The 27,063-nt window shown below is 34.4% G+C and overlaps 6 protein-coding genes across 9 annotated transcripts; 3 read left to right on the top strand and 3 right to left on the bottom strand.

Annotated features, from left to right (window-relative positions):
* Nucleotides 1-380: 380 nt before the first annotated feature.
* On the bottom strand, nt 381-2,124 carry LOC102624583 (phytosulfokine receptor 2). The gene has a single exon (XM_006473032.4). It carries the CDS (start codon nt 1,773-1,775, stop codon nt 654-656), a length of 1,122 nt encoding a protein of 373 aa, XP_006473095.2. The 5' UTR covers nt 1,776-2,124; the 3' UTR covers nt 381-653.
* Nucleotides 2,125-5,424: 3,300 nt separating this feature from the next.
* LOC102623715 (histone-lysine N-methyltransferase ASHH1) lies at nt 5,425-10,336 on the bottom strand. 3 transcript variants are annotated; one of them, XM_025096642.2, is made up of 9 exons: nt 10,092-10,330; nt 9,838-9,994; nt 9,514-9,600; nt 9,295-9,382; nt 9,105-9,198; nt 8,779-8,977; nt 8,101-8,135; nt 6,542-7,037; nt 5,425-5,911 (listed from the first exon to the last, which is right to left on the bottom strand). In XM_025096642.2, the coding sequence occupies exons 1-9, from the start codon at nt 10,196-10,198 to the stop codon at nt 5,642-5,644; spliced, it is 1,533 nt and encodes a 510-aa protein (XP_024952410.2). In that variant the 5' UTR covers nt 10,199-10,330; the 3' UTR covers nt 5,425-5,641. The 3 variants fall into 3 exon arrangements, with proteins under 3 accessions (XP_024952410.2, XP_006473093.2, XP_006473094.2); XM_006473030.4 differs by having other exon boundaries at nt 9,298-9,382; nt 10,092-10,329; XM_006473031.4 differs by having other exon boundaries at nt 5,726-5,921; nt 10,092-10,336.
* Nucleotides 10,337-14,850: 4,514 nt separating this feature from the next.
* LOC102623417 (protein S-acyltransferase 8-like) lies at nt 14,851-21,300 on the top strand. 2 transcript variants are annotated; one of them, XM_015528909.3, is made up of 5 exons: nt 14,851-15,268; nt 18,174-18,380; nt 18,984-19,289; nt 19,422-19,655; nt 20,388-21,300. In XM_015528909.3, exons 1-5 carry the CDS (start codon nt 15,230-15,232, stop codon nt 20,886-20,888), a joined length of 1,287 nt encoding a protein of 428 aa, XP_015384395.2. In that variant the 5' UTR covers nt 14,851-15,229; the 3' UTR covers nt 20,889-21,300. The 2 variants fall into 2 exon arrangements, with proteins under 2 accessions (XP_015384395.2, XP_006473090.2); XM_006473027.4 differs by having other exon boundaries at nt 14,853-15,268; nt 18,174-18,359.
* A 1,013-nt stretch (nt 21,301-22,313) lies between these two features.
* On the bottom strand, nt 22,314-22,868 carry LOC102623142 (uncharacterized). The gene has a single exon (XM_006473026.4). It carries the CDS (start codon nt 22,866-22,868, stop codon nt 22,314-22,316), a length of 555 nt encoding a protein of 184 aa, XP_006473089.2.
* A 1,569-nt stretch (nt 22,869-24,437) lies between these two features.
* Nucleotides 24,438-25,010, top strand: LOC127902449 (uncharacterized). Its single transcript, XM_052441361.1, has one exon. It carries the CDS (start codon nt 24,438-24,440, stop codon nt 25,008-25,010), a length of 573 nt encoding a protein of 190 aa, XP_052297321.1.
* Nucleotides 25,011-25,670: 660 nt separating this feature from the next.
* Nucleotides 25,671-26,240, top strand: LOC112497672 (cell wall / vacuolar inhibitor of fructosidase 2-like). Its single transcript, XM_025096671.2, has one exon. The coding sequence runs from the start codon at nt 25,671-25,673 to the stop codon at nt 26,238-26,240; it is 570 nt and encodes a 189-aa protein (XP_024952439.2).
* The last annotated feature ends 823 nt before the right edge of the window (nt 26,241-27,063 follow it).

Below are 27,063 nucleotides of genomic sequence, written 5' to 3'. Positions count from 1 at the left end.
ATTATCTTAAATGTCATTATTATTATTATTAAAAAAATTATTAACGTTATTATTAATTATTGTTATTATTATTATTATCAATATTATCATTATTAACATTTATTATTGTTATTAATTTTATTTTTTTAATTAATATCATTTTTATAATAATATTTATACATGTATCTAGTTAATGAAAATTACATTATTTAATACTATAAGTATTTTGGTAAATTAGTTATCATTCCCATTTCTTATTCCTATTTATTTTGTCAAGTAAACACATTAATGACATTACAATACATTCTCATTCCTATTTATTTTTGCTAACCCATTACAGCTCATTCTCATTCCTAGCCTATTCTCATTCTACCCCATTACCATTCCATGAAGTAAACGCACCATCAAAATTTTGTGTTTTGAATATTCAAAGTTTCAAATATATCCAAATATAAAACAAATATATCGTCCAAACTTATCCAATTAATTTCCTAAAGAATTTAAATTTATCGAAATGATAGATAAAACAAAACGACACAAAAACCATTTTTTTCACATGTTACCTTGTTTGGATGACCCCATAGCTATGTACATCTTTTTGAACGTTGTGTTTGTACGTATAAATGTTGCAACGAAGAAAATGAATAGCCATGTTCGCCAGGAAAAGTGCAAAATTAAGCTACCAATTCATCCAACAATTGAACCACGTAGCTCATGGCAGGCCTCTCCCTTGATTTCTCATTAGTACACATACAAGCAATCCTAAAGTACTCCCCAACTCCAGCTTCACTCAACTCTTCCCTAGAAATATTTGAATCGACCATTTCAATTTCCTTGTTTCTCGCCTCCATAGTCCTAGCCCACTCTAGAAGCCCAACTTCCTGCCCGTCCAACACTACCGGCAAATTGGGCCTAATTTGAGTCGCAATCTCGATCATAAGAATCCCGAAGCTGTAAACGTCCAGCATCACTGTTGCCGCCGTGTTCCCGCCCAAGTACTCCGGTGGCATATATCCCATTGTTCCGGCGACTTGCGTTGACACGTGCGAGTGCGAAGTATCGATTCTTCTCGCAAGCCCGAAATCAGATATATGGGCCTCGAAATCCGAATCCAACAACACATTACTGGACTTGATATCCCTGTGTATAATGGGCTTTTCAAGCCCATGCAAGTAAGCCAGCCCATTAGCCACACCCCTAACTATCTTCACTCTCGTCTCCCAAGATAACGGACACAGGCTGTTCAACTGTTTCGACCCATCCACGTCATCATTCCTCGACGTGTCGTGCAACCATTGGTCGAGGCTTCCATTCTCGACGAACTCGTAAATCAAGACCCGATCCAAACCCGAAGCACAGTACCCGAGAATCTTAACGATGTTTCTGTGCCGGAGCTTGCCTAGGGTTTCCATTTCAGCCCGGAATTCACGGAAGCCTTGAAAAGCGTCTTTGTCGAGCTTTTTTATGGCGACGGTGACACCGCTAGAAAGCTTTGCCTTGTAAACAAAGCCGAAACTGCCGTCCCCGATAATTTTGTCCGTCGAGAAGTTCTCGGTGGCGTCGATAAGTTCAGACATGGAGATTTGGCTAAGAGATGGGTCAAAAGACGCGCTGTCAAATAACGCGATGGAGCTGAGGTCGGAGCAACGGTTGGGCTGGGGGCGGTTCACGGCGCGGGTTCGGTAGGTGGGTGGTTTATAGGTTCGTTTGCAGAAGAGTAAGATGATGGCGAAGATTAGGGTTATGACAACGAAGCTTGCCGCTGCTGCGATCAGTGCTTGAATAGAGGGACCCATATGAAGAAGAACTAAAGTTTTAGACAGGGAAAAACTTGTCAGCGTTCTGAGAGGAGAGGATGAAGGAAGATAAGAAAATGACAGCCATTAACGTTGTGAAGAGGATCTTTCAAGGAAGATGATGGAGTCGTCGTGAAGAGGACGAGTCAACGAAAGAGGGCAGTGATTCGGTGGAGTGGTGTGGACGCGATTTTTTTGGTTCTTTTATCGTGTACCGTTGCTGTGTGGACATTTGATGATTGAAATGATGTGTCATCTTACGAGAATTGGTTTATTTGCATGGGTTTGGTCATGAGAAATAGTAAAAGCAGGGATGGCGTTTAGCACGAGCAACTTTTTTTTTTTTTTTTTTTTGTTTAAATACATGAGCTTATTTCTCCTATTATAATTTTTTTATTACAATTCATATTATATAAGATTAATTATTAGATTTTGTATAATACTATTTAAATTTTAATCCTCTCTAATATTTAAGAAAAACCTACTTCACTCACATTTTAAAAGAAAGAACTTCACTAAATAATTTTTTTATAATTGAATAATGAATTAAACCCTTATGATACTTTATAGAGAATCGGACCACTGCTCTCACAATAGCTGAGTGGTTAGCATGAGCAACTTAAGAATGGATTCATAAGACATTTTAATTAAGCTTTTGAAGTAGAGAATTAAATTCTTCAACTACGAAGGTATATGGAAAAGTGGGTCATTGGTTCACGTCATATTTAAGCTGATACAAATACAATCAATTTAATAATTATGTTAAAATATTAAGACATTAACCTAACATAAAAATAAATAGATGACCAAGCACAATTAATTTAATAATCAAGTAATCGAACCACTTAACACGATATAGCTTAATAACTCACTTAATACCTATATATTTACAAAATTTTTATTAAACATTACAAATCCATTTGATATAAATTTCACTACTTTGTACCCCCCCCCCCCCCCCCAAAAAAAAATTACACATTTACAGTTTTACACCATGGAAGTTCTAAATATATCTAAAAGTTCACAAAATTAAATACCATATAAATATTTGTCATTTACAAAAAAAGAGAGAATCATATCCAATATTTAAGTTTTCATAATGACCTATCAGCATTAATTAGCTTAGATTTAGGGTTTTTACTTTATTTTTATTTTATTTAACTAATTAAAAATGTATTCTTAATTTTTTTAAATGTTAAAAAGATGGTATTTTAGTGAGTAATGTTAAAGGTTTATGTTGATACACATGTGTAAATGGGTTAATGACGTAAACCTATTTATTCACGTTGTTCTTGTATCAAATAAACGCATCGTATCAAAATTTGTTAGCTTTACATGGGAGCATTTCATCTAAGTTCTCAGGGACTAGAAGTTAAATAATGGTGATATGATTTAAGGACATTTTTAATCAACTGGGGGCAATTGCCCCTTCTTGCCCAATGCCATCCGTCCTTGATGCACAAGCAAAAGCGGGAGCTCTCAAAATCATAGGGCAATGTACTAATGTTACAATAAAAAGCCTTGAGACATCGTTTATGAATTGTAAATTTTGGACAATTTTAAAATTGGTTTGTTGAAATAAATAGATTTGATATTAATTAAATTATATATTAATCTATGTGTTACGATTATTTAAAAATATCAAATTGAAGGGATACTTGACATCATTTCATATTAAAAAATGAATAAAAATTAATTCATGAAATTACCTATGAAATATTATATAAAACTTTGACTAAATTTTATGAAAGGTGGAGTTAAAAAGAAATATTTTGTTTATACATCAAATTATGAAACTCACCTATGAAATATTATATAAAACTTTAGAAATTTTTGTTATATAGCCACTTTCAAAAACTCATTATCAAAATTGGCCATACAATAGAAGTTTTTAAAATAATAACCACACACACTTTTTTGGGATTAAATTACTCTTCTCTAAAGCTCGTATTTCATTTCATACCAACAACTAAATACAAACTATTTCACCTCAACAACTAAACACAAACTCCATAAAACTCCTCTCATTTGACTTCTCAAACTCCCTCAAACAACTAAACACAAAACTACTCCGATTTCATATGCATCAAACAACAATTGTTAACTAGCACTGAAGACAAAATCAATCAACACACAAAAAAAAAATGCTCAAGAAGGAATTAAGGTTAGTTTTTTTAAAAAAAAATTTAGATTGTAAGATTGATTAAGTTTTATATATGGGTTTTGTATAAGCAAATATCTTTATTAATTTTTATTACAATGTGGATAGATATTTGATTGTGTGAATCCAAAAAATAGGAAATGTCTGGTAAATTATGTGTTTCTATGATTATAAAGGAATCCTAGATCGCAGGCAAAGGTTGGCATCCCCTACCCTTCTTGCGGGCGAAGGCATTCATTGCTCGGGCGATGCATCCTTCGCCCGCATTTCTTAGTAATACCACTTGCAAGAAGCGCGGGCGAAGGCATGCATCGCCCTTGTGATGACACCCTTTGCCCGCACTTGTTGCGGGCGATACCAGTCATCGCCTGCAACATGGGCAGGCGATGGCACCACATTGCCCACATTCACCCATAAAAGTTGCGGACGATGGATGCTAACAGCCAACATAAAAAAAAAAAAAAGTTTATGAAATAAGTGTAAACTTCATACTACTAAGTACCTTTGGTATTAAAGAGTAGATCACTAGGAATTAGCTCAGCAAATTTATTGAGATAATTGAAAAAAATTTCTTATAGACATTTTAACAAACATCTAATGTGTTAATATTTTGCAAACATTAATCTTAAATTTTTTTTGAATTGTTCATGTCAGTACATATCCTAATGTGCTTTTCTATCAACAATAATCCACCAATCAATTAAAATTTATTGTAAAAGTGTAAGAGAGTCGTACTTTTAGGTCGAATCCTCACGCCATTGATAATGCATAACTTTTGGTTGACGGAGGCTGTGATAATAGGGGCAGTGATGGTGAGATTGTGATGATGGGGCTGTAAAAAGAAACTTATAAGACGACGGGCGATGATGGGCGATGCCAGGCAATGACGGGAAATAGGTAATTTAGGTGATTTCAACAATAGTATTTGAAGAGGGGTAATTTAGTTGATAACAAATGTATGATTATTATTTTAAGACATTTTATTTTATGACTATTTTCGATAACAGGTTTTTAAAAATGGCTATATAAGAACATTTCCCAAAAACTTTTGACTAAATTTTTTTAAAGGTGAAGTTCTATAGCAGCCAGCATTATGAACTTATAAGAATTTGTTTTATTTTTATTTTCTTAAAAATATAGTCAACAAGGAAGAATGTTTAATTAGTTTCTTCTTCTTTTTTTTCCCTAAATTCTTATACACGACCAAGGAATTGACTGGGGTCATCAATTTCATACAGTCAGCGTTCAAATTTGGCCGTGGGATCCACGTAACCAAAAATCGCCGAAAACAACCAGTGGCAAACTGCTGACGTGGTTAGATCTGCGGGGGACCCACGCGCAATTGCTTACGCTACTGGCAATTTCGTGCACGGGACACAATTTTCTTACTAATCAAAGTCTACCAACCATAGAAGTATAATATTTGGCTATTTTCCACCATCAGCAATTCTTAAATAATATAAAAAATTAAAAAAATGTAACTGCAAATAGAGGTTTACCAGCCTTGTTGGTTTCATTATATTTAGAGAAAAAACACAATAAAGCATCACAAGGTGAGAAAACTAAGAGTTGAAATTCTTAGTCAAAAAAATTTCCATCGACTTTACTCCAAACAAATGGACAAAATTCAAAGAAATTTTCTAAGTTAATGGCAATTTGACGAAATGCTAATACATCATTCAGAAGATGGAAAGTTACTTCATCTTCAAAATCCCAAATACTTCACTTCTGTTACACTGTTTACATCACAAGCTTTTGCTTGGTCGGGTTTTCTTGTTGGAGTGCAGGCCACGTTCTTGATTATTGAGGAATATAGATCAAACTCTGTCTTCAATTTCGTGCAGCAGGCTTCGATCCATTTCTCAGCCACACTTGTAGCAACACTATCTTGGCTGTCCCTCTCGTGCTCCTCAATGGCCGGGCGTATGTCATTGTACAAGGAAGCAAGCTGAGTGGAGGCCTCGTTCTTCATTTCCTGCACACAACTTGGAAAATGAGAGCAAGTGGATGAAACATCCATCAATGTAGTGACAGTGCTGAAGATGACTAATACCTAAGCAGAGCAATAGAAGTGTACTAAAATTGAATTGCAGTCAAATATGGTATACCAGTTACCACAAAGCTAAACAAACTACTAACTGAAAGGAACTTAAGTGCAACCAATTAGGACAGTAAGATGCTGAGAGAAATATGATAATGCGAATTCTTCACAAAGAAAAGCTTTTATACACGAAACTCTAATTGCACAACAATTTCAACTTAACTCAAGATTTGTCAAATTCCAATCGCTTAGGCTTAATTTCAATTTTTTTTCCTGAATGAAAATTTGAAATACTATGTTGGCTTTTAAGGCCAAAAGTTATCTAGAGTTACAACACAAATACCAAGAAAGAATATTGTCTCAGCAGTTTGTCCTAAAAATGTAATGAGTATCACGTTTCAGCATGTCCAGATTAAGCCACCAAACAATACAAGGACAAGACTGTATGTACACACTCATATGCAAGTGCAAATGGGGAATTTGAAGTTAAAATAAGCAAAGCTGAGATTATCCCTACGAGCTAGCATAAAGCTATCTATAATTGTATAGAAAGGCTAATCATACCTCGTTTCTCAGAACCTCCTCTTGAGCTTCCTTGAATGCTAAAAGCTGACATACATGTTTTGCATCAACGTGCTTTTGAGCAAGATGTTTCAACTTTCCATTAGATTTCAACTGTGATCTTTTCTTGGGCATGGACTCCGGTCCAATATGATAATTCCGGCATGCACTGTTACTTCGGATACGAGATATCATTGCATTATTTTGTGAAAAGACCTGTTGTTGAGTATCTTGTGGATACAATTTTGTCTCTTCACTTTCTTCAATTTTAATTGCATTCACAACTACTCCTTCCATTGGAACAGATTCAAGTGGCTGAACAACAAGAGAAGTAGAATCCAAATGATTCTCCGGCTTCACACTAACATTCATCCCCATGGAGTATTCCTCTTTCCCATCAACAACATATTCAGTTTTGGTTGCTTCAACAGTTTTGAAAAGATTTAAAGAAGGCTCATCTTCAGCGGAATCATAGAGTGGAATCTTTTCCACTGAATACCTGTACCAAAACAAAAAGACAGGTTAACTTAATATAATTGTGAAAAATGAGCAATATTTGAGAGAAGTATGATCAAGATAAAACTCAAAAAGCATCTTACAAACAGTTTGCAGCTAGTAACAGGCTCTCAATATCATAAACAAAAAGTTTGAATTTTTTCTCTAGATGCACACCCATATCCTAAACATCACTATATTATTCCTGTTTTCCAGTTGCTTTATCCAGAAATAACAAGAAACAAAACAAAAAAGTTCCACGTCCAGAGATTTGGTAGTTTAAGAGACCCAGAACTTCACACTATTGAACCTAATATCCTGATGGCATGGCCTTTATTCTGTGGGGAACAAAGAAAAGACCTTTCACCTAAATAGAAGTCTACCAAAAATCTAAAACTGGTGGTATCTAATCTCATTGCAGTTTCTGGTTTCAAATTAATTATTTCATAGGTGGTAAATTAATATCATATTCCAGGTCTGCTTGATAAACCAGGTATAACAATCTACACCATCTCTAGTTAATTAGCAATGTTCAGCGTTGTCCACTATTTTCTTCCCAGTGCCCCGTTAAAGCAAGACCAGATATCCATTTTAAGATGAGAAAAACATTCATCTCATCCCTCTATACAGGCCTGGTGCAAATCTCTCGATCATCAAATTCACAAGGGTGACTAACTGAAGCAATAATATGTCACAGAAAGATAAACTTGGTGTACAAGCCATCATTCATCAAAGTTAACTCCCATGCCACATGGTATTGTCAAAGACTTGACCAAAATCAAGGAGTTAACACATTCCAAATTCAAAAGTGCCAAGTCGCTGGGCAGATCAAATTCAATCAGCAACAGCAGGCTAGGTTCATTTACCATACTTCATACCATATTTGTGACTTCAAGTAGAGAATTGAATTTCAAACATAATTTGAAAATTGATGACAAAGTGAGAGGGGAAAGAAAAAGAAGCTTCTGAATGATAGCTCAAAATAATCCAGTAGGAGTAGGCCCATTAGCTCAAAATATTGGAAACTTTAAGTTGCATAAAAATGCATAATAAGGATAGCAAATTACCTTTCATCGTCATCTTCCCAGAGATATGTGTCCTCCTGTCACAACATGGACAAGAACTTAGATTATTACAACAAGATCAATAGAAAGACACAGCATTTTTTATTTAATAAAAGCCAAAATAAAACAAAAGGAAGAGGAAAACACAGTGTGAAAGCATAAGTGGAATTGGTAGACATAATCTAGAATTGTTAGAACACCTAGTCCATCAGACAAGAAAGCAACATCAACATCACATTAGAGTTGAAATAATTGGATAAGCCAATGCAAGCTAAACCATGAAATTGGTCATTAGATACGAACATTTGGTTTCTGAAATGCATTGCTTCAGGCATCAAAAAAGGCCTAAGTAACTAAGTAAACTGTCTATTGTGCTGACCTCCAATGACATCCAAAGACCAGTCCAATTCTGCAACTTTTCCCCATTTAAACGTCTTGTATCACTGCCAGGCATTGCCAGGCAAGTTTGTCAATTGTAACATCTCGTTTTAGTTATTTGATTTGTTTAAACCTTATGTCCTATCGAATACTGAAAACTGTTTCCATATCCATTCTTACTGTGTAACTTTTGATGCCTGTCCATTTTATTTGCCATGACCTCAGTTGTTAAAGCAGTATCGTGGTCAGACATCTTTCTTTAAAACTCAAATTGACTACGGATCTCAGTCGTTCACGATTTACCTGGAAACCACGAGACTTTGCTCCAAGAAATCCAGAACAAGTGGCTGCACCACAGAGGCAGCGAACTTTGGTGCCTCCATACCATTCAAAATTATAGTCGTATGCCAGTTCAGTTCCAACAGGAATATCTTGCTTTGCAAATATTCCAACCCTAATTTCCCCCAAAACATTCCACTTCCTTGTCTCACAGTTGGGTTGGCTGCAAACTAGAAGAAGAATCAGTCAACGTCAACTTTGAACAACTGCTATCAATAAGGTGCCTATGAAGTTATTTACAGCAAATACTGATTATTTACCCTATTTGTGCCCTCACTTAAGTGACTCACCATGAATGATTAATAAATCTAGCATGGCTTCCTTTTACAGTGGCATCAATGGATTCAAGGGCATTGAGACAAATGATATATGCATCCTTGAGACCTGCATCAAGCTATTAAAAATACATATCTGGTTTTCAAAGAAAAGAAAAAGAAATCAAAAGAGCATTATAACTTTTCATCTGATGAAAATACTTTCTACCTTGAGTTTCATAGGCTTGTGATCTTCGCCTCGCTTCCTTCCATGATATTACTTCACCACAGTATTCAATAATAAACTGACCTGCCTGCAATAAATAGCAAACCAAGATGGTCAGAATGATATTATGAAGTGCGGCTTACAATAGCAAAGAATACAAAAACTAACAAAAACACAAAAGATTACTACACAAACTTGTTCTAGCTTGATAAGTGCTACCTTTATATTCTCATCAGCGAGAAGACCCCACCCGCGGCCTTCGGTTTTAACCAACTTCGTTTTAGCGTATTGACACTTCTGAAATCTCTGTAACACATATAAATAAAGAACATCCAATTTACGCCCACCAAAAGAGAAAAGAAAAAAAGGACAATGAATCTCGAGAAACAACGAAGCTCATCCAGTGGGAAAAAGTGTTCAAAGACTAGTGATTCTGTTTCACAACAGCTTTGAATTAAATTCTATAGCACCTTAATTGAAAAGCTTGATTCTCTAAATTGAACAGATAATATTTCAATCACAATTGCGCCGCTGAATATATACCTGATTCTTGCAAAAAACGCCACAGGGACAGTAGCCAGGAGTGCATTCAGTACTTGTTAATACATTCAAGCATCTCTCTCCGCAAGAACTTTCTAGATTATTTGGATCAACTCTGCATACACATATAGCAATATCCTCTTCCTTCTGCTTCTTGTGCCTATAATTATAGAAAAACAAAAATACATATATGCTGATAAATTACGAAATATAAAATTCGATTGAAAAAGCAAAAAATAAAATAAAATTGAACTTACTTTCGACTGAGGAACTCGTTTTGATAAATATGTTGGTACGACGGAAATTCTTCGCACTGTAGATTCTCGGAAGGAAACAATGGCATTAATTCTTGATTCGAATACATGATTTCTCACGAATTAGCATCAAGTTGCAGCCTAATTTCGGAAGAAGAAGAAGAATATTTCGTTCACCAGTGAAGTTTTTGAAAATTCACAGTGGGCTTATAACATTTGGATTCGTATATTCGGAAAACATCAGAAAACATGGTTTTAAACTATTTTCATAATGGTCGCTCACTTAGTACACCATTAAAACGGGTTAATTAACTTAAATCTAGGCTCCGGGCCGGCCCATTCCAGCCATGGCCTGCTGGGCTTAATTAAACAAACCCAAACTTGGCCCAGTCCATGGTGACAAAACAGGCCAAACACATTGATGATCGCGCCCCATATAATATTTTACCAGAGCCTTGTATTGTATTAAAATATTACAATATCATGTTTGGTTTTATGACTTTTATCACGTAGTGTATTAAAATAAAATTTTAATGTGGCAACACTCACATAAACTAAACCTGTTGGTTGGGGGTGGGGGTGGTTTCAAGTTTATTTTATACGAATTTGCGTGCAATCTAAAAAAAATAAAAGAACAAGTCAACAATAGCTTTCTAGCACCTCAAGGTGTCGATTGCACTAGCACTTTTGTCTTGGACAACAGCATTGCCAGTTGAGCAGCAATAAAATTTTAATACGATAACACTCAAAGCAACCAAGCCGTTGTTGCATTTGTCACACCGGTTAGGCACTAGTCGCTTCCTGATTGTTGGTGGAGAGTTCATTAATCGAATATGGATGATGAGATTGTTGATGATGAATAGTGATGATGAGATTGTTGATGATGAAGATGAATAATGGCGATGAGATTGTTGATGATGAAAATTGTTTTTAGTGGATTTTGGATTAAAGGACAAATGGGTAAAATCACACAAAAAACAATGAATTTATTTTGAAGGGTTTAAGGTACCTCACTAAGTCGTGGTGTGTAGACGTTTTTGGCCTTAGAAAGGAGCTGGAGAAAAGAAGGATTGAGATGGCAGCAACATAGGGTCTAGATTTGAGTTGGAGATCTTGAAGGAAAGCTTCTCAATCTGCAAAACAAGAAAATGAGGTTAGAGGTGGAGCTGGCGGTGTCTGACGCCCACACTTCGACGATCAAGTCAACTACTTGAGCTTTTTTTGGATGATGAGAGCTTGCAAACCCTTTGAAAAGTGGTGGTTAGAGGTTGAAGAAGACCTCAGCCCTCCTGGTTTTTTTGTGTGTGTATGTGTTGGTGATAAAATTTTTAAGAGTATGAGTGTATGAGGTCATGAGAGAGAGATTAAAATTTTTTTGTCCTTTATATAGCACAACATGGGTACCTTACCACGTGACACTTCTTTATTGGAGATTTTTGTTGCCCTTCACGTTTTTTTTATCATTGTGGTGGTTTTCTAGCCATTTGGAATATGCTTGGAGAGTAAGAAGATAGTTTTTAAATAGGTGCAGTTGTTTGGTGCACGCGTACACTATAGGTGGTCCAAGGTTTTTTTTGCAAAAGCCGTCTGCACAGTGACGGTTATTACAGTCAAGGACCACTGTCCTTTGGGGGCCGCTTTTGATTTTTATTGATTTTCATAGCTGGTTGTCTCTCTTTTTTTGACAAAGCATATTTGATTTGATTCCATCGTATCAAATATGCTTTTGGGCGCACGTGATGACCATTTTTGAGTACTTTCATAAGTTCCTTGATTCTGCTAAGGCGTAACCCGCGTATCAGTCTACCTGGAGGGTGTTCACAGTGCAAGTCGATTATCCCAAGAGGTCAACTTTCAGCCATTAAAGTCTCTTTATCGACACGTGACGCTTAGTTTTAATTCTTTTATTTATTTCCCAAACAAAGATGAATAACGATGATGAGATTGTTGATGATGATGATGAAAAAGCTACAACAAGAGATTATAAAGAACATAGTGAGTGCTATGAAGAATAAAACATTTATCTTATAATTATCGTATTTTTTTAATAATAATAAGCACAAATATTATAATAAATAATAATGACAATGACAATTATTAGTATTATTGTTATTATTAATAAATCACAAGTATTATAATTAATAAATAATAACGACGATAATTAATTAGGGTATTTTAATATTTTTAACAATTTATTCTAATTTTAAGATACAAAAGCATCAATAGTGCAATAGATTACAACACCGAACAAAATATAATTAGAAATTAATAGTACAATATTCTATTAAACACTCTATAATATTAATATAATACAACATAATACAAATATAATACAAGATAATATATGAAGGGCACCCTTAGATTATTTGTGATCCAAAGTTTGTACCACACTTTTTATAATCATGATAGATTGCAAGTAAATATGGTCAAACTTGAAAAGGTCAATGATCAAAATCCTCCTCTGCAGCGGACAGCTGGAATGGTGGCTGCAACAAGATTTTGCCATAACAATGAAAGATTCGGTTGCTCACCAAACTGTGTTTACTTAATTAACCCTTTCTCTCTCTCTCTCTATATATTTTCTCTCTCTCTATATATTTCTTCTCCCTTGAGAGCGTCATGCACATAAAAAAACGAAAAAATATAAATTTTAATATAATAAAAATTATGTTTTTATTTATTAATAAATTAAAATTTATTTTTTATCTATTAATGATATTCCTATTTTATTAAAATGAGAATGTTCTCATTAAAAAAAAATTATTATTATTATTATTATTATTATTACACACACAATGGTTGTCCAAAAATTATCTAAAATAGTTCGATTATATTATTCCAAATTTTGTAAGAAATTTCAGGAAATATTTTTAAATATAAACAATCTTTATAAAATTTGCATAATAGAGAAGTTAATGACTTTTGAAATAGTGATTTATTTTATAGTTTCAACCAAACAGCGATGGGAAAATTATGTTGATATGATGGAGAATATTGGTATAATACAACGAATATTCAATTATAATGGTCGTGATAAAAAAATGTTAAGCAGCACTTATTGAAACCGTGGTCACAATTATGCGTAATGATTGGTGGCTCAAATGTTTTACACGAATGAATTTTCTTTAGCTTGATGAAGACGTCTACTTAATCAAACAAAAGACAAAAACAACTATAGGAGAAAAAAAAATGATTACCGAAAACTAGTTGAAAGCTTTTCTTAGAAGGCTAGAAGTACTTGTTAATTTTTTCCCTTGGTATTTTTCATGAAAATATTGATAAAAATTATTGTTATCAGAACATTAAACACGAACCATAAATAATATTTGTCACTATTTAACTATTTGTTGCCAACCAACAAATTATTTTGCTAAATGATATATCGTTAATCCGACATACGTATTATTTTTATAAATTCAAACGTTATACAATTTTTAATTCAACACGAGATTATAAAAAGAGATATCATTTTTTAAAATATTTTATTAGAATCCACTCATACTTATAATAAAAAATTCAAAGATTGTGAAATATATATTTTTTTAAATTTATGATACAATTGTTACATAATTCTTTTATGGTATATGGATATAATTTCAAATATTTAGAAAAAAAAATTCCCTCCGTAAAAACACATGCAAAAGGATTTTTGCACACTAGTGGTTCCGCAATAAAATAATTCAACAAGGCTGATGTAATCGTAACTCCTCCCCAATAACAAAAGTGGAATTTACAATTTAAAAAGAAAAGAAAAGAAAAAAAAAAGGTTAAGAGGGGAATATTTGCCTCTCGAAATGTAAGTAGAACAAAGAATATCTAGGAGGGAGAATAGGGAGGGAGAGGAATCCCAAAGAATCTAACAGGGAAAGCTAGGCTGGTTTTTTTCATTTTTATCCTCCTCCTTCACATGCTCAACAGTCGTATTAGGTTATCATAGCGCCAGATTAATCATTATTTATTGGGCCTTACGAACCAAAATAACCAAACGTCAATAATCCCACCATATTCTTGCCACGTCAGATGAAGTCAGCATCATGCTGATGTGGCAAAAGGGACGAGGAAAGTTTTTAAAGTTAAATATAGCGGTAACTGATTAGTGACTTGGAACCGTTAATCCCAGATTATTATCATTCACTTTTCAAAAGTCATCGTTCCTTTTTTTTTTTTTTTCCCCTTTTTTTGATATAATAACATGTGGATTCCGTAACTTTCACAAAATTGACAAATAAGATCGCACTTTGCATCTTTTTTTTATACAAGTCCCTACAATAAGATTTTGTTAACAATAGTCATTAATTGAACAGCAATTTGGACTGTTACATCTTTGAAATAAATCATTCTTTTGACAATGCTATTTTAGGGGGCCAGGGGATTGGCCATATCGAGAGAATATTTGCTTCTGCATTCAGTTCGATTTTTTTCTTTAGGGGAATTTAATTTTTTTTCAATTGGATACAAATGGATTTTTTTTTCAGAAATATGAGTAGAATCCATATATCTTAAATATTAGTGAGCATAATATTCTAATTGAAATATGCATATTAATATTTTAAAAAAATATTTCAAGTGTATATCAAGTAATCTATTACATGAATTCTCAAGTCGTAACTCTACAACGAATTTCAAGGATATAGACCGGTGTAAAAAATTATTAATAACTATATTTTTAAATGTGATATCTTGAAAATCAGAAATCTGAATGTTATTGGCCTACCTTGTTAAGCTTTTTTTTTGTTTATTTCCATTTGCTCCATCGTCTTTACATTTTCCGCAAAAAAAAAAAAAGAGAGACAAAAAAAAATTTAAAAAAAAAAAAAAAAAACATTTCCATTCGATTCTTCGCAAAAACATCACTTCACAAAGAACCGCCATCGCCAAGATCTCTTTATGTTTCGCTCAGAATAATTAAAAAAAATATTAAAAAAAAAATCCCTACAAAGGCCAGCATCTGACTCCCTAAATTAGCAAGAAGCCGAGTGTAAATTCGTAGGTTTTGGTGGTGGGTTTTGAGTGAAAGGGTTTTTTTAGTTTCCTTTATTAAAGAAATGAAATGAACAGAAGCAACACTGGCAAGTTCAAAATCTTCGACTCAGCTCCTGCGTAGTCGTTAAAGAGACAAAAGCGCGTGAAAATCGTTGTTCATGGCAAAGCGCGTGTACGAAGTCTGGAAAGGGAGTAATGTAAGAACAAGCTACACCTTTTGTTCTTTTTATTTATTTATTTTCTGTTTTGACTTTGAGTGCATTGCTTTTTGGTCTGTTATGGTTTAGATTTGTTTGCTTTTGGGATTATATTAGTGGGTTTTTGGTTGGTTTAGTTTTTTGTTCGAATTAGGTTTTGTAAGTTTCTGTTTGGTTGCTGAGAAAATGGAGAAAAATTGATGGGATTTTTGAAGGTTTTGACTGAATGATTGTTTTGAATTTTAGAGACTAATTAGTATTTACTAAAAGAGAAGGTACTTCTTAGTTGCGGCTTAAGTACAAAGAAACTAAAGGAACGGGGAATGATGAATTAGAGCGTTATCTGAGAGATATTTTGAATGATGAAATGATAATTTCGAAAGATGGAGAGTGAGTATCATGCTTGAAAGAGTTTTGTTTTTTATTATATGTATTTTTAAATCTCAAATATCCTGAGGTTGCCAGTTCAATAGCAAGACATCAGAAATGTTATTTCTTATTTAATGTTAATTTGTAAATGTGAAAATGAACAGATAGGATAGAAAAAGGAAGATATGGAGAACACTGCTGGAATGGAAGTGGATGATTGTGGGATCAATGGTTCAGTTGTGGGGTTGTTAGGATGAGCTCATAATAGATTGTAGTCGTAGTGCTGAAAGGAATTTTATTGAGGTTTTGTTTCTGTGGGTCGATGTGGCAGCAGCTGTGCTATTTTGTTAGCAACAAGGGCTGAATCTGAGTTGTAGAGCAGTAAGTATTTTGGATGGAGGTAGTGTTGTTGGTTCAATTGTGAGTCGCTTGTGTATAATAATGCTTGTGCGTCAAGCATCATAAATTTTTCTTGATTTTTTTTTTTTTTTCCAAAAATTCAAATTGAAAATGAAGAATAGGGTAATGCTAATTTTTTGCCAACAAAAGAAGTAGAGGATGGAGTTGACAAGGATATTTGTGTACTCCAAACTGGAAATGAATGATAATTGCATTTTCTAACACAGAATTTCTGACCATAGTAGTATAAGGATTTTGATTGAGGTGTCGTTAGGGTGTGGTAGTGCACGTGCTAGGTTGACAACATGAAAAGACAATAAAGCATAAAGAAAAAGGATGGTTGCGCTGATGTTATGGTGCAATTATAGGTGCTGAGAGTAGAGCTAGATTAATGTGGGATCTGTTGTGAGCTTAAAATGAGTGGTGATGTGCAAATTGACTGGGATATTTCTTTTTCACATTAATTTTGAACTGTGCCATAGATTTTCAATAGCTGTTTCTATAATATCTTAAGAGGAAGGAGAAATGGGCATAATTTTGTTATATGATTGAATGAAGGAATTCCATAGGATTAATGAAGATAAACAGAAGAAGTGGGTATGTTAGTCTAACATCAATTTGCATGCAATCAACATCTTGACATATAGCTGTTATGACAGCATTTGAGTCTGATTTGTTCTTGGACATGGTTTAAAGCTTCACTGGCTCTGTACTGCCTCCTGATTTTCAACTAATGATTGTTCTTTTGATGATGTCCCTGTACATCTGATGCTCAGTCGTGCTTTTCTACGTGTGTTCTAGAATCTCTGCTTTGCAACAGGAAATGCTGCCTTGCAAAAGTATAATTATTCTTCTTTCATCATCTTTTATAATTCTCCAGAGCTTGTATGCCACCTGTTTTCCAATAGAAGTCAATTTATCGTTAAGGGATTCCATGGCCATAAGACTGGGTCCGTTACTCCTTCAGATAACTATATAAATGTATAGAAAACATTGGTGATTTTTTTTACTTTACTGAAAGAGACGCAAATGCTCATAAAATGAGCCTTTTTAAACTTTTATCCAGCCTTTTTGTACTCTGATCAAACCCGTGTGAAAAATCATGTATGACATAGTTAAATGACACCTTAAATCTCTGATGTGGCTGCAAAGATAGCATTGTCTGAGTGGTTTATAGCCTGAAAATGGCTTGTTTTAATGGATGTCATGCTATTTAGCTGATGCAAATAAGAAATGTTGACATTTTAGTCACCCTTTTTACTTGCAGAAAAGTAGAAGTGACAATAGGGAATCTTTTCTCAGAAATAATGGGTGGGAAGGATTATTTGATTATTTGAGCATTGTTTAATGAAAAACCTGGTTTCCGTGGTTGTTAGAATACTTTTATATGTCCAAAGGAAAATCTGTCTTTTCTGGTTGAAAATCTTTTTTTTTTGGTTCTCTCTAGTCGAGTATGATTCGAATTTACATGTGGTACGTCTGTGATGATAGTTCTGCACCTTTAACATGTACGAAGCACATAGCATGTGTCTTTTCAAGCGGCTTGTCTTTTCCAGTGTTCCAAAGTGATGGTCCTTATACTTCACTTTTTGCATTCTGCAGCATCCTTTTGCGGCCTCCGTTAAGGTGCCCCATTCGCTTTTTTTAATTTACTTGTGTTTTTCACAAATAACCCAGCAGGATCTTGGTTGACTCAGCATCACGTTGCATGCAGAAATTCCAATGAAAACTATATAGGTGGTTGGTTATGCATGCCAGAAATCAATAGAAATGCAGTTGAAGTATCTTTTCGTTATAATGTTAGCTTGGCCCATATTGATATCAAGTTGTAAAAGGAGATGCTTATTAGTATTTATGCTAACAAATCATCATATTATGTCTCTCAGGATGCAATATGTAACCTTTTAATGACCCCTTAAGTTTTTATGTCTGTAAACTGGATTGATGTTGTGGATGGCACAATTTGTACAAAAAATATTCTTCTGATACAAGAGGCAAGATGACAGATCTGTTCTCCATTTGGCTTTTGTTTTCTCCGCTGCTTTGTATTTCTTGCTGCATCTTTCGATTCTTAATGACTTGTTGAGCTTTGTGATTTTTTCTGCTTTTGTTTTTAATTTTTGTCCATCTTTTGCAGAAATTTATCATTGGTGGGAGGTTGATATTTGGGCCAGATGCTAGGTCATTGCTTGTCACGTTATTGCTGATCATCGTTCCAGTTGTTATCTTTTGTGTATTTGTTGCGAGGCATCTTCGCCATGAGTTTTCACCATATAATGCAGGATATGCGATTCTGGTGGTAGCGATTGTTTTTACTATCTATGTTAGTCCTCTTAATCGCTGGGTATTTGTGTTTCATTTGTTTCATTCTCACTATTTGAATTTATTTAACATTCTGCGGTTGAGTATGTTTACATATGGATGGCAACTACGTACCTGTACTTCTATGGACCAGTCCTTTTTTTTTTTTCAAAGGTCTGCACTCTGATTGGTCATAGAGTCTGCATGTCAATCATATGTTGAGATTTGTTAACGGCCTTTTCTCTTTTTTTGAATGGAGTGTCTATACTTAAAATTTTAGGGGAGGGACCTACATGTGGCCAAAGTATGGATTGACTGGGTATGCAACATATAATTGAAGTTCTTTGATAATCCTATTATGTTGGAATCGTGTGTATTTGTAGTTTGAAGTATAAGGTACTATACCTCATACCTTCAATATCCAGCTTATCAGTCTTTTAAAAATTTGAATTTTGCTTAATTTAGGTGTGGATATCTGATTTTTTAAGATCAAGATGGCCCACATAATTTTTTTTCCATTTTCTTTTTGGCTAAAACAGGTCATAGGATCTAATATAGATATACTTTTATTATTAATATTCTTGTCTAATTTTCATCTCTTACCTGAAGTGTTATCTCATTTTACATCTGTTATTAATTCTGATAGGTATTGGGTCTTCTCTTTCTCACATCAGCCCGAGACCCTGGTATCATTCCTCGGAATTCTCATCCACCAGAGGAAGAATTCCGTTATGAGTCATCCATGTCACTTGATGTTGGGGGAAGACAAACACCCAGCCTTCAGTTCCCACGGACTAAAGAAGTTATGGTCAATGGTGTTCCAGTGCGAGTGAAGTACTGTGACACGTGCATGCTTTATCGTCCTCCCCGCTGCTCTCATTGTTCCATTTGCAACAACTGCGTGGAGCGTTTTGACCACCATTGCCCTTGGGTGGGCCAATGCATTGGACTGGTATGCTGTCATACAATTCAATAAGAATGCATTTATTATTTCTACATTCGTCTAGACTTAATGCTGGTACTTGCTCATTTCCGTTGAGGAAGTGTTATATGATATGAATGTTATTGCTTTGTCCATCTGCAGCGCAACTACCGCTTCTTCTTCATGTTTGTTTCTTCATCAACCCTTCTTTGCATCTATGTGTTCTCCATGTCAGCTTTGTACATCAAGATTCTGATGGAAGATCACCATGGCACAGTCTGGAGGGCAATGAAAGCGTCTCCTGCATCTGTCTTACTGATGGCCTATTGTTTCATATCCCTGTGGTTTGTTGGTGGACTCACTGGTTTCCATTTGTATCTTATTGGCACAAATCAGGTCAGATGGTTTCTCTTGTTTTCATCATTTTTGGTATGCCTAATTATTTTTTTGTGGTTACTAGTCACTAGTCAGCCACTGCTATTGCTGAGTTTGACAAACTTTATTTAGTTCTGAACTGTGGCAAACTCCTCTATGGTAGAATTTGTTTGTAGGAGCACAAAGCTGTGCAGATAAAATCTTATAGCTAATAATGTTTTAAATGGTACGGCATGCCACCGTAGGAAGATTCAAAAACAGTTTTCAAATGCAATCTTAAAAATTAATCTAAATGCTATAAACAACAATAATTTCTTTTGGTTGTTTTCTGAGATTCTGAGCACATCGTTTCACATAACTAGAAATAGCATTCTTTAACACTAGTTTTCTGGAATTCAAATCACCCCCATTAACTACGTGGTGTCAAATGTGGCTGATAAGGTGGAGAAACTAAATTTTAAAGAGTTGATCATCAATGAAATGAATCTTAATATGAGTAGAGGCCAGGGTGAGGGACTCAAGTCTTATTAGTGAAGAGAAACCAAAGTTAAATAATGTTTTTATCGGTTGCTTTACTTTCTGAGTGCATTTATGTCATGGTTGGAATGATAGTTTTTAGTCAGTGCAGACCTGCAAATATATCAACAATCTTGTCCTGTCAAAGTTTGTTTCCTGAATTTATAAATGATGATTAATTCATATGGTCAATTTCTTTCTTGGTACAGCTAAACTAATTTGCTCCATATTTTCCAGACTACGTATGAAAATTTCCGCTACAGGGCTGACAACAGGCTGAACGTTTATGACCGGGGTTGCGTGAACAATTTTCTTGAAGTGTTTTGTACAAAGGTAAAAACCTCAAGGAACAACTTCCGGGCTTTTGTTCAAGAGGAGGTACCAAGGACTTCTTTGCCCCGTACTCCAGAAGCAGAAGATTTGGGTGGAGATCCACGTTCAAAGGTTGAAGATGATCTAGAGATTGGTGAAGATTTGTTGAAGATTTCCCAGCGTCGAAACATTGAAGAAATTGATGAGGACATTCGGAGCAGAGGGAGCAATGGTCATCCCCACAATACCTCGGAGGTCGACTCTGTTTTGGGTTCAGATATTCGAGCTCCTACCATTCGATCAGAAACTCGGCATTCAAGTTGGGGAAGGAGAAGTGGCAGCTGGGAAATTTCACCTGAGGTTCTTGCCAACTCCACGGTGACTGAAAGCAGAGGCTATGGCGCTCCAAAGGAAGCAAACCAATGATGGGATATTCAACTTGATCTTATTATTAGTACACCGTTACTGAATTACATGAATGGTGCACAATTTACTTGACCTGTTTTCCTCGTTTTTTCAGAGTAAGTTGCCGGTGCTTTTAAATTTATGGTTACTCTGTGGGGAGTCAAATTTACTCCTCTCCTAGGGCAGAAAAGGTTGAATTACCTTTATTTTGTGGGAAGCAGTTGGTAGGGATGTGTGTTTGTAATTGTTTGAAAAGAGATGGAAAGGTGAATAGTGACTTGCCATGTTATTATTCTTCTCTCTTTATATTGTTCATAACTTTCTACTACCTTGGATTTGATATCTGGTGCTGGTTTTATTCTTTGTGTAAATAATGACACCCAGAATTTCTGCATTTTGTGCTTGCAATGGTCAATATAACCTTTTTTTTTAATTCTTTCTTTTACTTTTTTCTTAGCCTCTGTTTGGTTTAAACAATATAAATCAGGCTGTATGATTTGAAGGGATGAAGGTCGATTGATTTTTGGTATTTGGTGAAAATCATTACATTGTTAACATATAAACATTATATTTGTAATATGCGTGTTATATATTTTGTCATTGAGCCTCGGCTCAAGAGAACCATAATCTGTTCCTTTGGTAAGTTTTACGGGAGAATGATTGTTCAATTGGACAAGCTTAAAAGTTGTCAATTTCCAATCAATTGTAAAGAATTTGGATTACACCTTCCTTGGTTAAGACTTAAGATTCCTTTATTTGTCAATGCATTCATATGATTAATTCATAAGATCACTAAAATTCAGAGTTATGGTAAACGCATTGTTTGTACCAAAACATAACATTAAGTAAATTTTTTTAGTAGCTTAGCGGTCCCCAGAGATTGCTCGGTTGATTGGTCAAAGCTCAAGGGATTATATTTATTTATTTCGGAGTGGGTATCATGTAGCAAACACAACTGTAGTAATTGAGTAGTAACGTTGCGAGGATAAGAAGCCTTCAGCTGGAGAAACTTTCCATAAAAGATTAAGGTTTTGATTGAAATTTTGGTTCTTTTATGTGTTGGCCCTCTCAAATTTACAAATTTAATATTATAGCCCTTTATGTTTATAATTTTCATTAACTAAAACTCTAGTTCTGCGCTCGGAAAAGAAGCAATTTTTTTTTTGGTTAAATTAAAGGATAGCTTTACGAGAGAGCCTGAATTAATGTCCCTAAATTGCATTGATTTATTCTAAAAATTTCATTTTAATTGAAATTTTGGTAATTCACTGTGTACGAGAATTTCCGATGAACCACCGATTGGCGTGAAGGTTTGAAAGAACTATTTATTTAAGTAGGATCTGGATAGATTTTTTTATTGTTATTATTATTTTTTAAAAAGAGCTTACAACTTTATTTATGAATATATTTAATATGTTTGCAACACCACCATTTTAGCGAAACAAATCAGCCACCAAGCTGCTCAGTGATAACAAATCCAATATTACTATACAACTTGACATAGTAATTTCTTGCCTTAACCGATGGAACATCCTTTTTAGTAGCTTTCAGCGAAGTATCACACGAGTCGGCCCCGTCGCCGGCAACTTTGGCATCATAATTTGCCGATGAAATATCTTCATCTATCTCCATTTTTGCGCTTTTAAATGATGCAGCCGAACTTTCATAATCCGAAACACATTCCTTTAGGGCTCGTATTAGTGCTGGTGCTGTGCTTTTGTCCTTTGCCAATTTGTCAATATAATCTTTGCTGTTTGTTGTGTTAGAAACTGCTCTCTCCAGAGAAACTCTTGCCAGTGTTTTTAAATCCGACGCTGATGCGGATCCGATAGCTGAGACACAGTCTGCATAATTTAGGGTTTTTTTGCAAACACCATCTACTAATTTTGATGGAGAATCCAGAATCATGGCATTTGTTGGTGAAGGAGAGTGCACAACTAAGAACAAAGCAATGGCTGCTGCTACTTGTTTCATGATGACAATGTTGCCATGGGAGTCCATCTGTAATAAATTGAAATCAAAGTTGGGGGGGTATAGTTTTTTTTTCCTTGTTAATTTAGATATAAAGCTAATTTATAGGGCTGAAAATGATCATTAATGAGGATCTGTTGTTATTAATGAATGATGATGATAGTTTTCCTTTTCATGGGTACCTAAAATGGCAAATTAACCTACTAAATGGTTATGGCTTAGTTGGCAGTGCAGACTGAGTTTGTGATAAGAATTCTCGAGTTCGATTTTTACTAAACACACCATTTAGGAGGGGTAAAGAGTCTTAATTATGACTACACTCCGAATCCGGATTAATCGAGGCCCAATGCGGTCGCGGCACACCGGATGGTTTACAACAAAAAAAAAAAATGGCAAACTAACCTTTTTATGTGTTGCTGATGATTTTAAATTGATCCAACTTAGCTATCGTTGTTGACATGACGTATCTACTAATAGCAAAAGAAGGTAAATTCTAGACAGTTTTAATTACCTAATTTGATGAGTTAATTTGTATAAAAAAATTATTACTCTTTTTATTAATTTTGAAAGCGCAATGATAAACACCAATTTTCACTTGACAGTCATAATATTTTACCAACTCTCTACATTTTATATTTGATAGTCCAATTGTTTGTTGGAGTTATCTCTCTTGTTCTTTTATCTTTTTAGGACTTCCGTATTTCACTGAATTTCGCATATGTTGCACTATTTGCTAATTACGTGTTAAATGATACTCGATGTTTTAAAATTGATCGTTAATGTGTTAATTTGATAATTAAGTTTAACATTTCCGATGTCAAATCCTTTGAGGTACACACATCACATTTGTTGTCCCTAAAAAGATAATACAGTAGGATTTTTTTTTTCTAATTTTTTTATTCACTATTGTGTATGATTAGTGTACGCATACATAAAAAAAAAGAAAGAAAGAAAGAAAGAAAATCAAGCCATACAAAGAGAAAAATTAAATTGAGAAATCTGCTATATAAAACTAATTCTGATTTACTGCCAAACAGAGCCTTACTCTGATAATTAATTGCTTACTTCATTCCAATTTGACTGCCAACTTTAGTCTGATTATCTACCTTTTTCATGTGATTTGATTACTTTTAATGTGAATTGACCTCCAGATTTGCTGCTTGATTTGTTTAAGCTAATGCCGAATAGCCCAACGATATACATAGACCTCGTTCACTGCAAGAGTTAAATTAATTAGGATTATATACTCATTGAAAACGACCTATTATTTTACTCATTTGTATTTATTTTATTTTCTTATGTGAGTCCTCCAATATTTTGAATGTTGCATATTATAAAATTTAAATTCGATTGATTGGTCCAATAATACACTACTTTTAGAACCTATAAATTTAGGTTTAAATTCAATAATAATTTTATGAAGTTTTAATGACTTAGTTGGGTACATTATAGGGTCATGATATTGGATGACATTGAAGTCCCTTTTCAAAGACACCCAAAAATGGCAAAAGATTAGCTACAAATCATCCTCATAAATTAATGATCATCCAATCTTACAACCTTTACAAAAAGAAAAACCCTTATTTTAAATTACTAGCAATGGATTCCTTCAGCGATATTGTCATGAAGCAACTAGCAGCAGCCATTTCTTTCTTCTTACTTCTTCATTATCTTTCATCAACAAATGGCACAGTTTTGAAATCATCAGCATCAAACTTAGTTGACTGTGTTTGCAAACAAACCCAAAATTATGTAGACTGTTTCAGCTCTGGGTCGCGATCCCTGAACTCCATCAACATCAGACCTGCTGAAAACTGTGGCAAGAATTGCTCTAGAGATAGCTGTAGCAATCACAAACAGACAGCAAAGCTTATGTTGAAAAAAATGGCCAAAAACAAAAGGACTGCTCCGAGTTTAAGACCAGCACTAAAGAATGGTGCATGGGGCTATTGGCATGCAGCAATGGCGTCATTTGATTGTGCAAGAATGGAGCTGTATCAAGATGTGACCAAAGCAAATTATGATGCAAAAGCTGCCAGCGACGGGGCTGTCTTCTGTGAAACTTGGTTGAATATTACTAAGTGGAATATTCCATCCATTAGGCTTAGAAATTATTATATAAGTTTGTTCAGTGATATTGGATATTCTATTACGGATATGCTTGATGGCTGAATTCGTTCGGTTGAAATTTTGTTTACGCTCAATAACGATGGTCTTTTATATACAATTTTTGTTTTTTACAATACAATCAAGAATCTGTCCAAATCATGGTAAATCTTTATTTTTAGGTAGAAAATCACATTTCAAATCTTAATTAATATGGTATCTTGGGATAGTATTTAAGACTGCCCTCCAAACCAAATAAAAATTCCTAACCCGTATTCAAACGAAAGAGCACGCAGCAGCGAACCTTCATTGTTGCCTTTTTGCATCTTTGCAATTAATGGTGATCACAGTTAGTGTGTTTTATAAATTCTTAATTTTTATTTAAAAGATTACTTTTTTTTTTACTTGTACAGTACTTGACGAGTACAGAAACTCCAAACAAACCCTAAATCGTCTCCAAATCATTTATAGTCCTTTAAACAGTAATTCTACTTAAAAGTTGGTACATATCAAATAATATCAATCACATTAATTAAATAGAATTTTAAAAGATTTTCCAACAGCATAAATTCTTCTTAAATTCAACATATATTCAAATCAAATCACCGAGAAATCATCCTAAAATTTCAAAATCATCGGCAAAAATCCTCCTCATTAATGATCATTCAATCTTATAAATTAACTCCAGAACCAAAGAAACCCTAGTTTCAAATTAGATTACCAGCAATGAATTCTCACAGAACACTCGCTATGAAACACGTAGCGGCAGCAGCCATTGCTTTGTTCTTAATCATTCATTCTCCTTCACAAACAGATGCCAGGATTCTGAAGAATTCTCCATCAACTTTGGTTGAGAGTGTTTGCAAAAATGCCCTAAATTATTCTGACTGCGTTTCAGCTCTCGAAAGCGACCCCCAAACTCCGTCAGCATCAGACTTAAAGGCTCTGGCAAAAATTGCTTTTGCGATAGCAGTAACTAACACAACAAACGGCAAAGATTATATTGCCAAAATGGCTAAGGACAGTAGCACAGCAACAAGTTTGGTACCAGCCTTAAAGCAATGTGTTTCCGATTATGAAAGTGCAGTTGTATCATTTGACAGTGCAAAAGTGGAGCTTGATGAAGATGTTATGTCGGCAAATTACGATGCAAAAGCTGCCGGTGACAGCGCCGTTTCTTGTGAAACTTCACTGAATTCTACTAGGCTGGATGTTCCTTCGGTTAGGGCTAGAAATTATTATGTGAATTTGTTCAGTAATATTGGATATGTTATTACTGACATGCTTGAATCCTGATGGATAAATTCTTTTGTTGATCATGAAGAATAAAAATTTTCTTCTAATATTATATCATTTTCTTTTTTCTTTTTTCTTTTTCTCGCCTTTTCACTCTTGTTTAATCCAGGATTAGACACTGTAGGCAAGACTTAATAACTAGGGGTCTAATTGTAACAAGTGATAAGTAGAGTGATCCAATAAAACGGAAATACAAAGATTGTATAATTTCAGAATCTTCATATAATCGATGTAAGTTTGTAGATCATGCACGTACATTTGTCGTGAATTTTGTTGTTATAAATTTGTGTGCAACATTTCGCAACAAGCGTAGTGTGATATTAGTTTAATTATTAGCACACTTAGTCCATGCCGTGTGGATTGTTACTGTTAGCGCCTAGCGGTCCGATTTTTCTAATATCACTAAGGCGAACAGCACCAAGTGTTTGTTAAAATTACAAAAGTTTTATATATATCATGTAGTGTAGATCGACCACTCTATTTTCTACATGATCTTCAACAACAGCACCGAAAATTTCTTGAACTCTAGGTTATTCTCACTTACACCAATCCGTTTTCCTTTCCTTATATATTAAATATCTTAGTTAGGCATTGAAGGATCTACGACTCAATCCGCTTCGGTGTATTCTAATAATAATTTGTGGTTGACAGATAAGAAGAGTTGAGTTTAGATTAGCGTTTGTGTTAGGATTCATGTTGCATGTCATCTCTCAAAAAGTAATTTTAGCTGTTAAGATCATTTTTCAGCATCAAAAGTTATAGGTTGCCATGTTCAAAACTACAAATATTCATACCTATAAATTCAAAAAATTGATATACATTC

Source organism: Citrus sinensis, chromosome 5, assembly GCF_022201045.2.
Source record: "Citrus sinensis cultivar Valencia sweet orange chromosome 5, DVS_A1.0, whole genome shotgun sequence".
Classification (NCBI taxonomy): Eukaryota; Viridiplantae; Streptophyta; class Magnoliopsida; order Sapindales; family Rutaceae; genus Citrus; species Citrus sinensis.
Note: the sequence above shows the minus strand (reverse complement) of the source record. Positions and strands in the feature narration are given on the sequence as shown.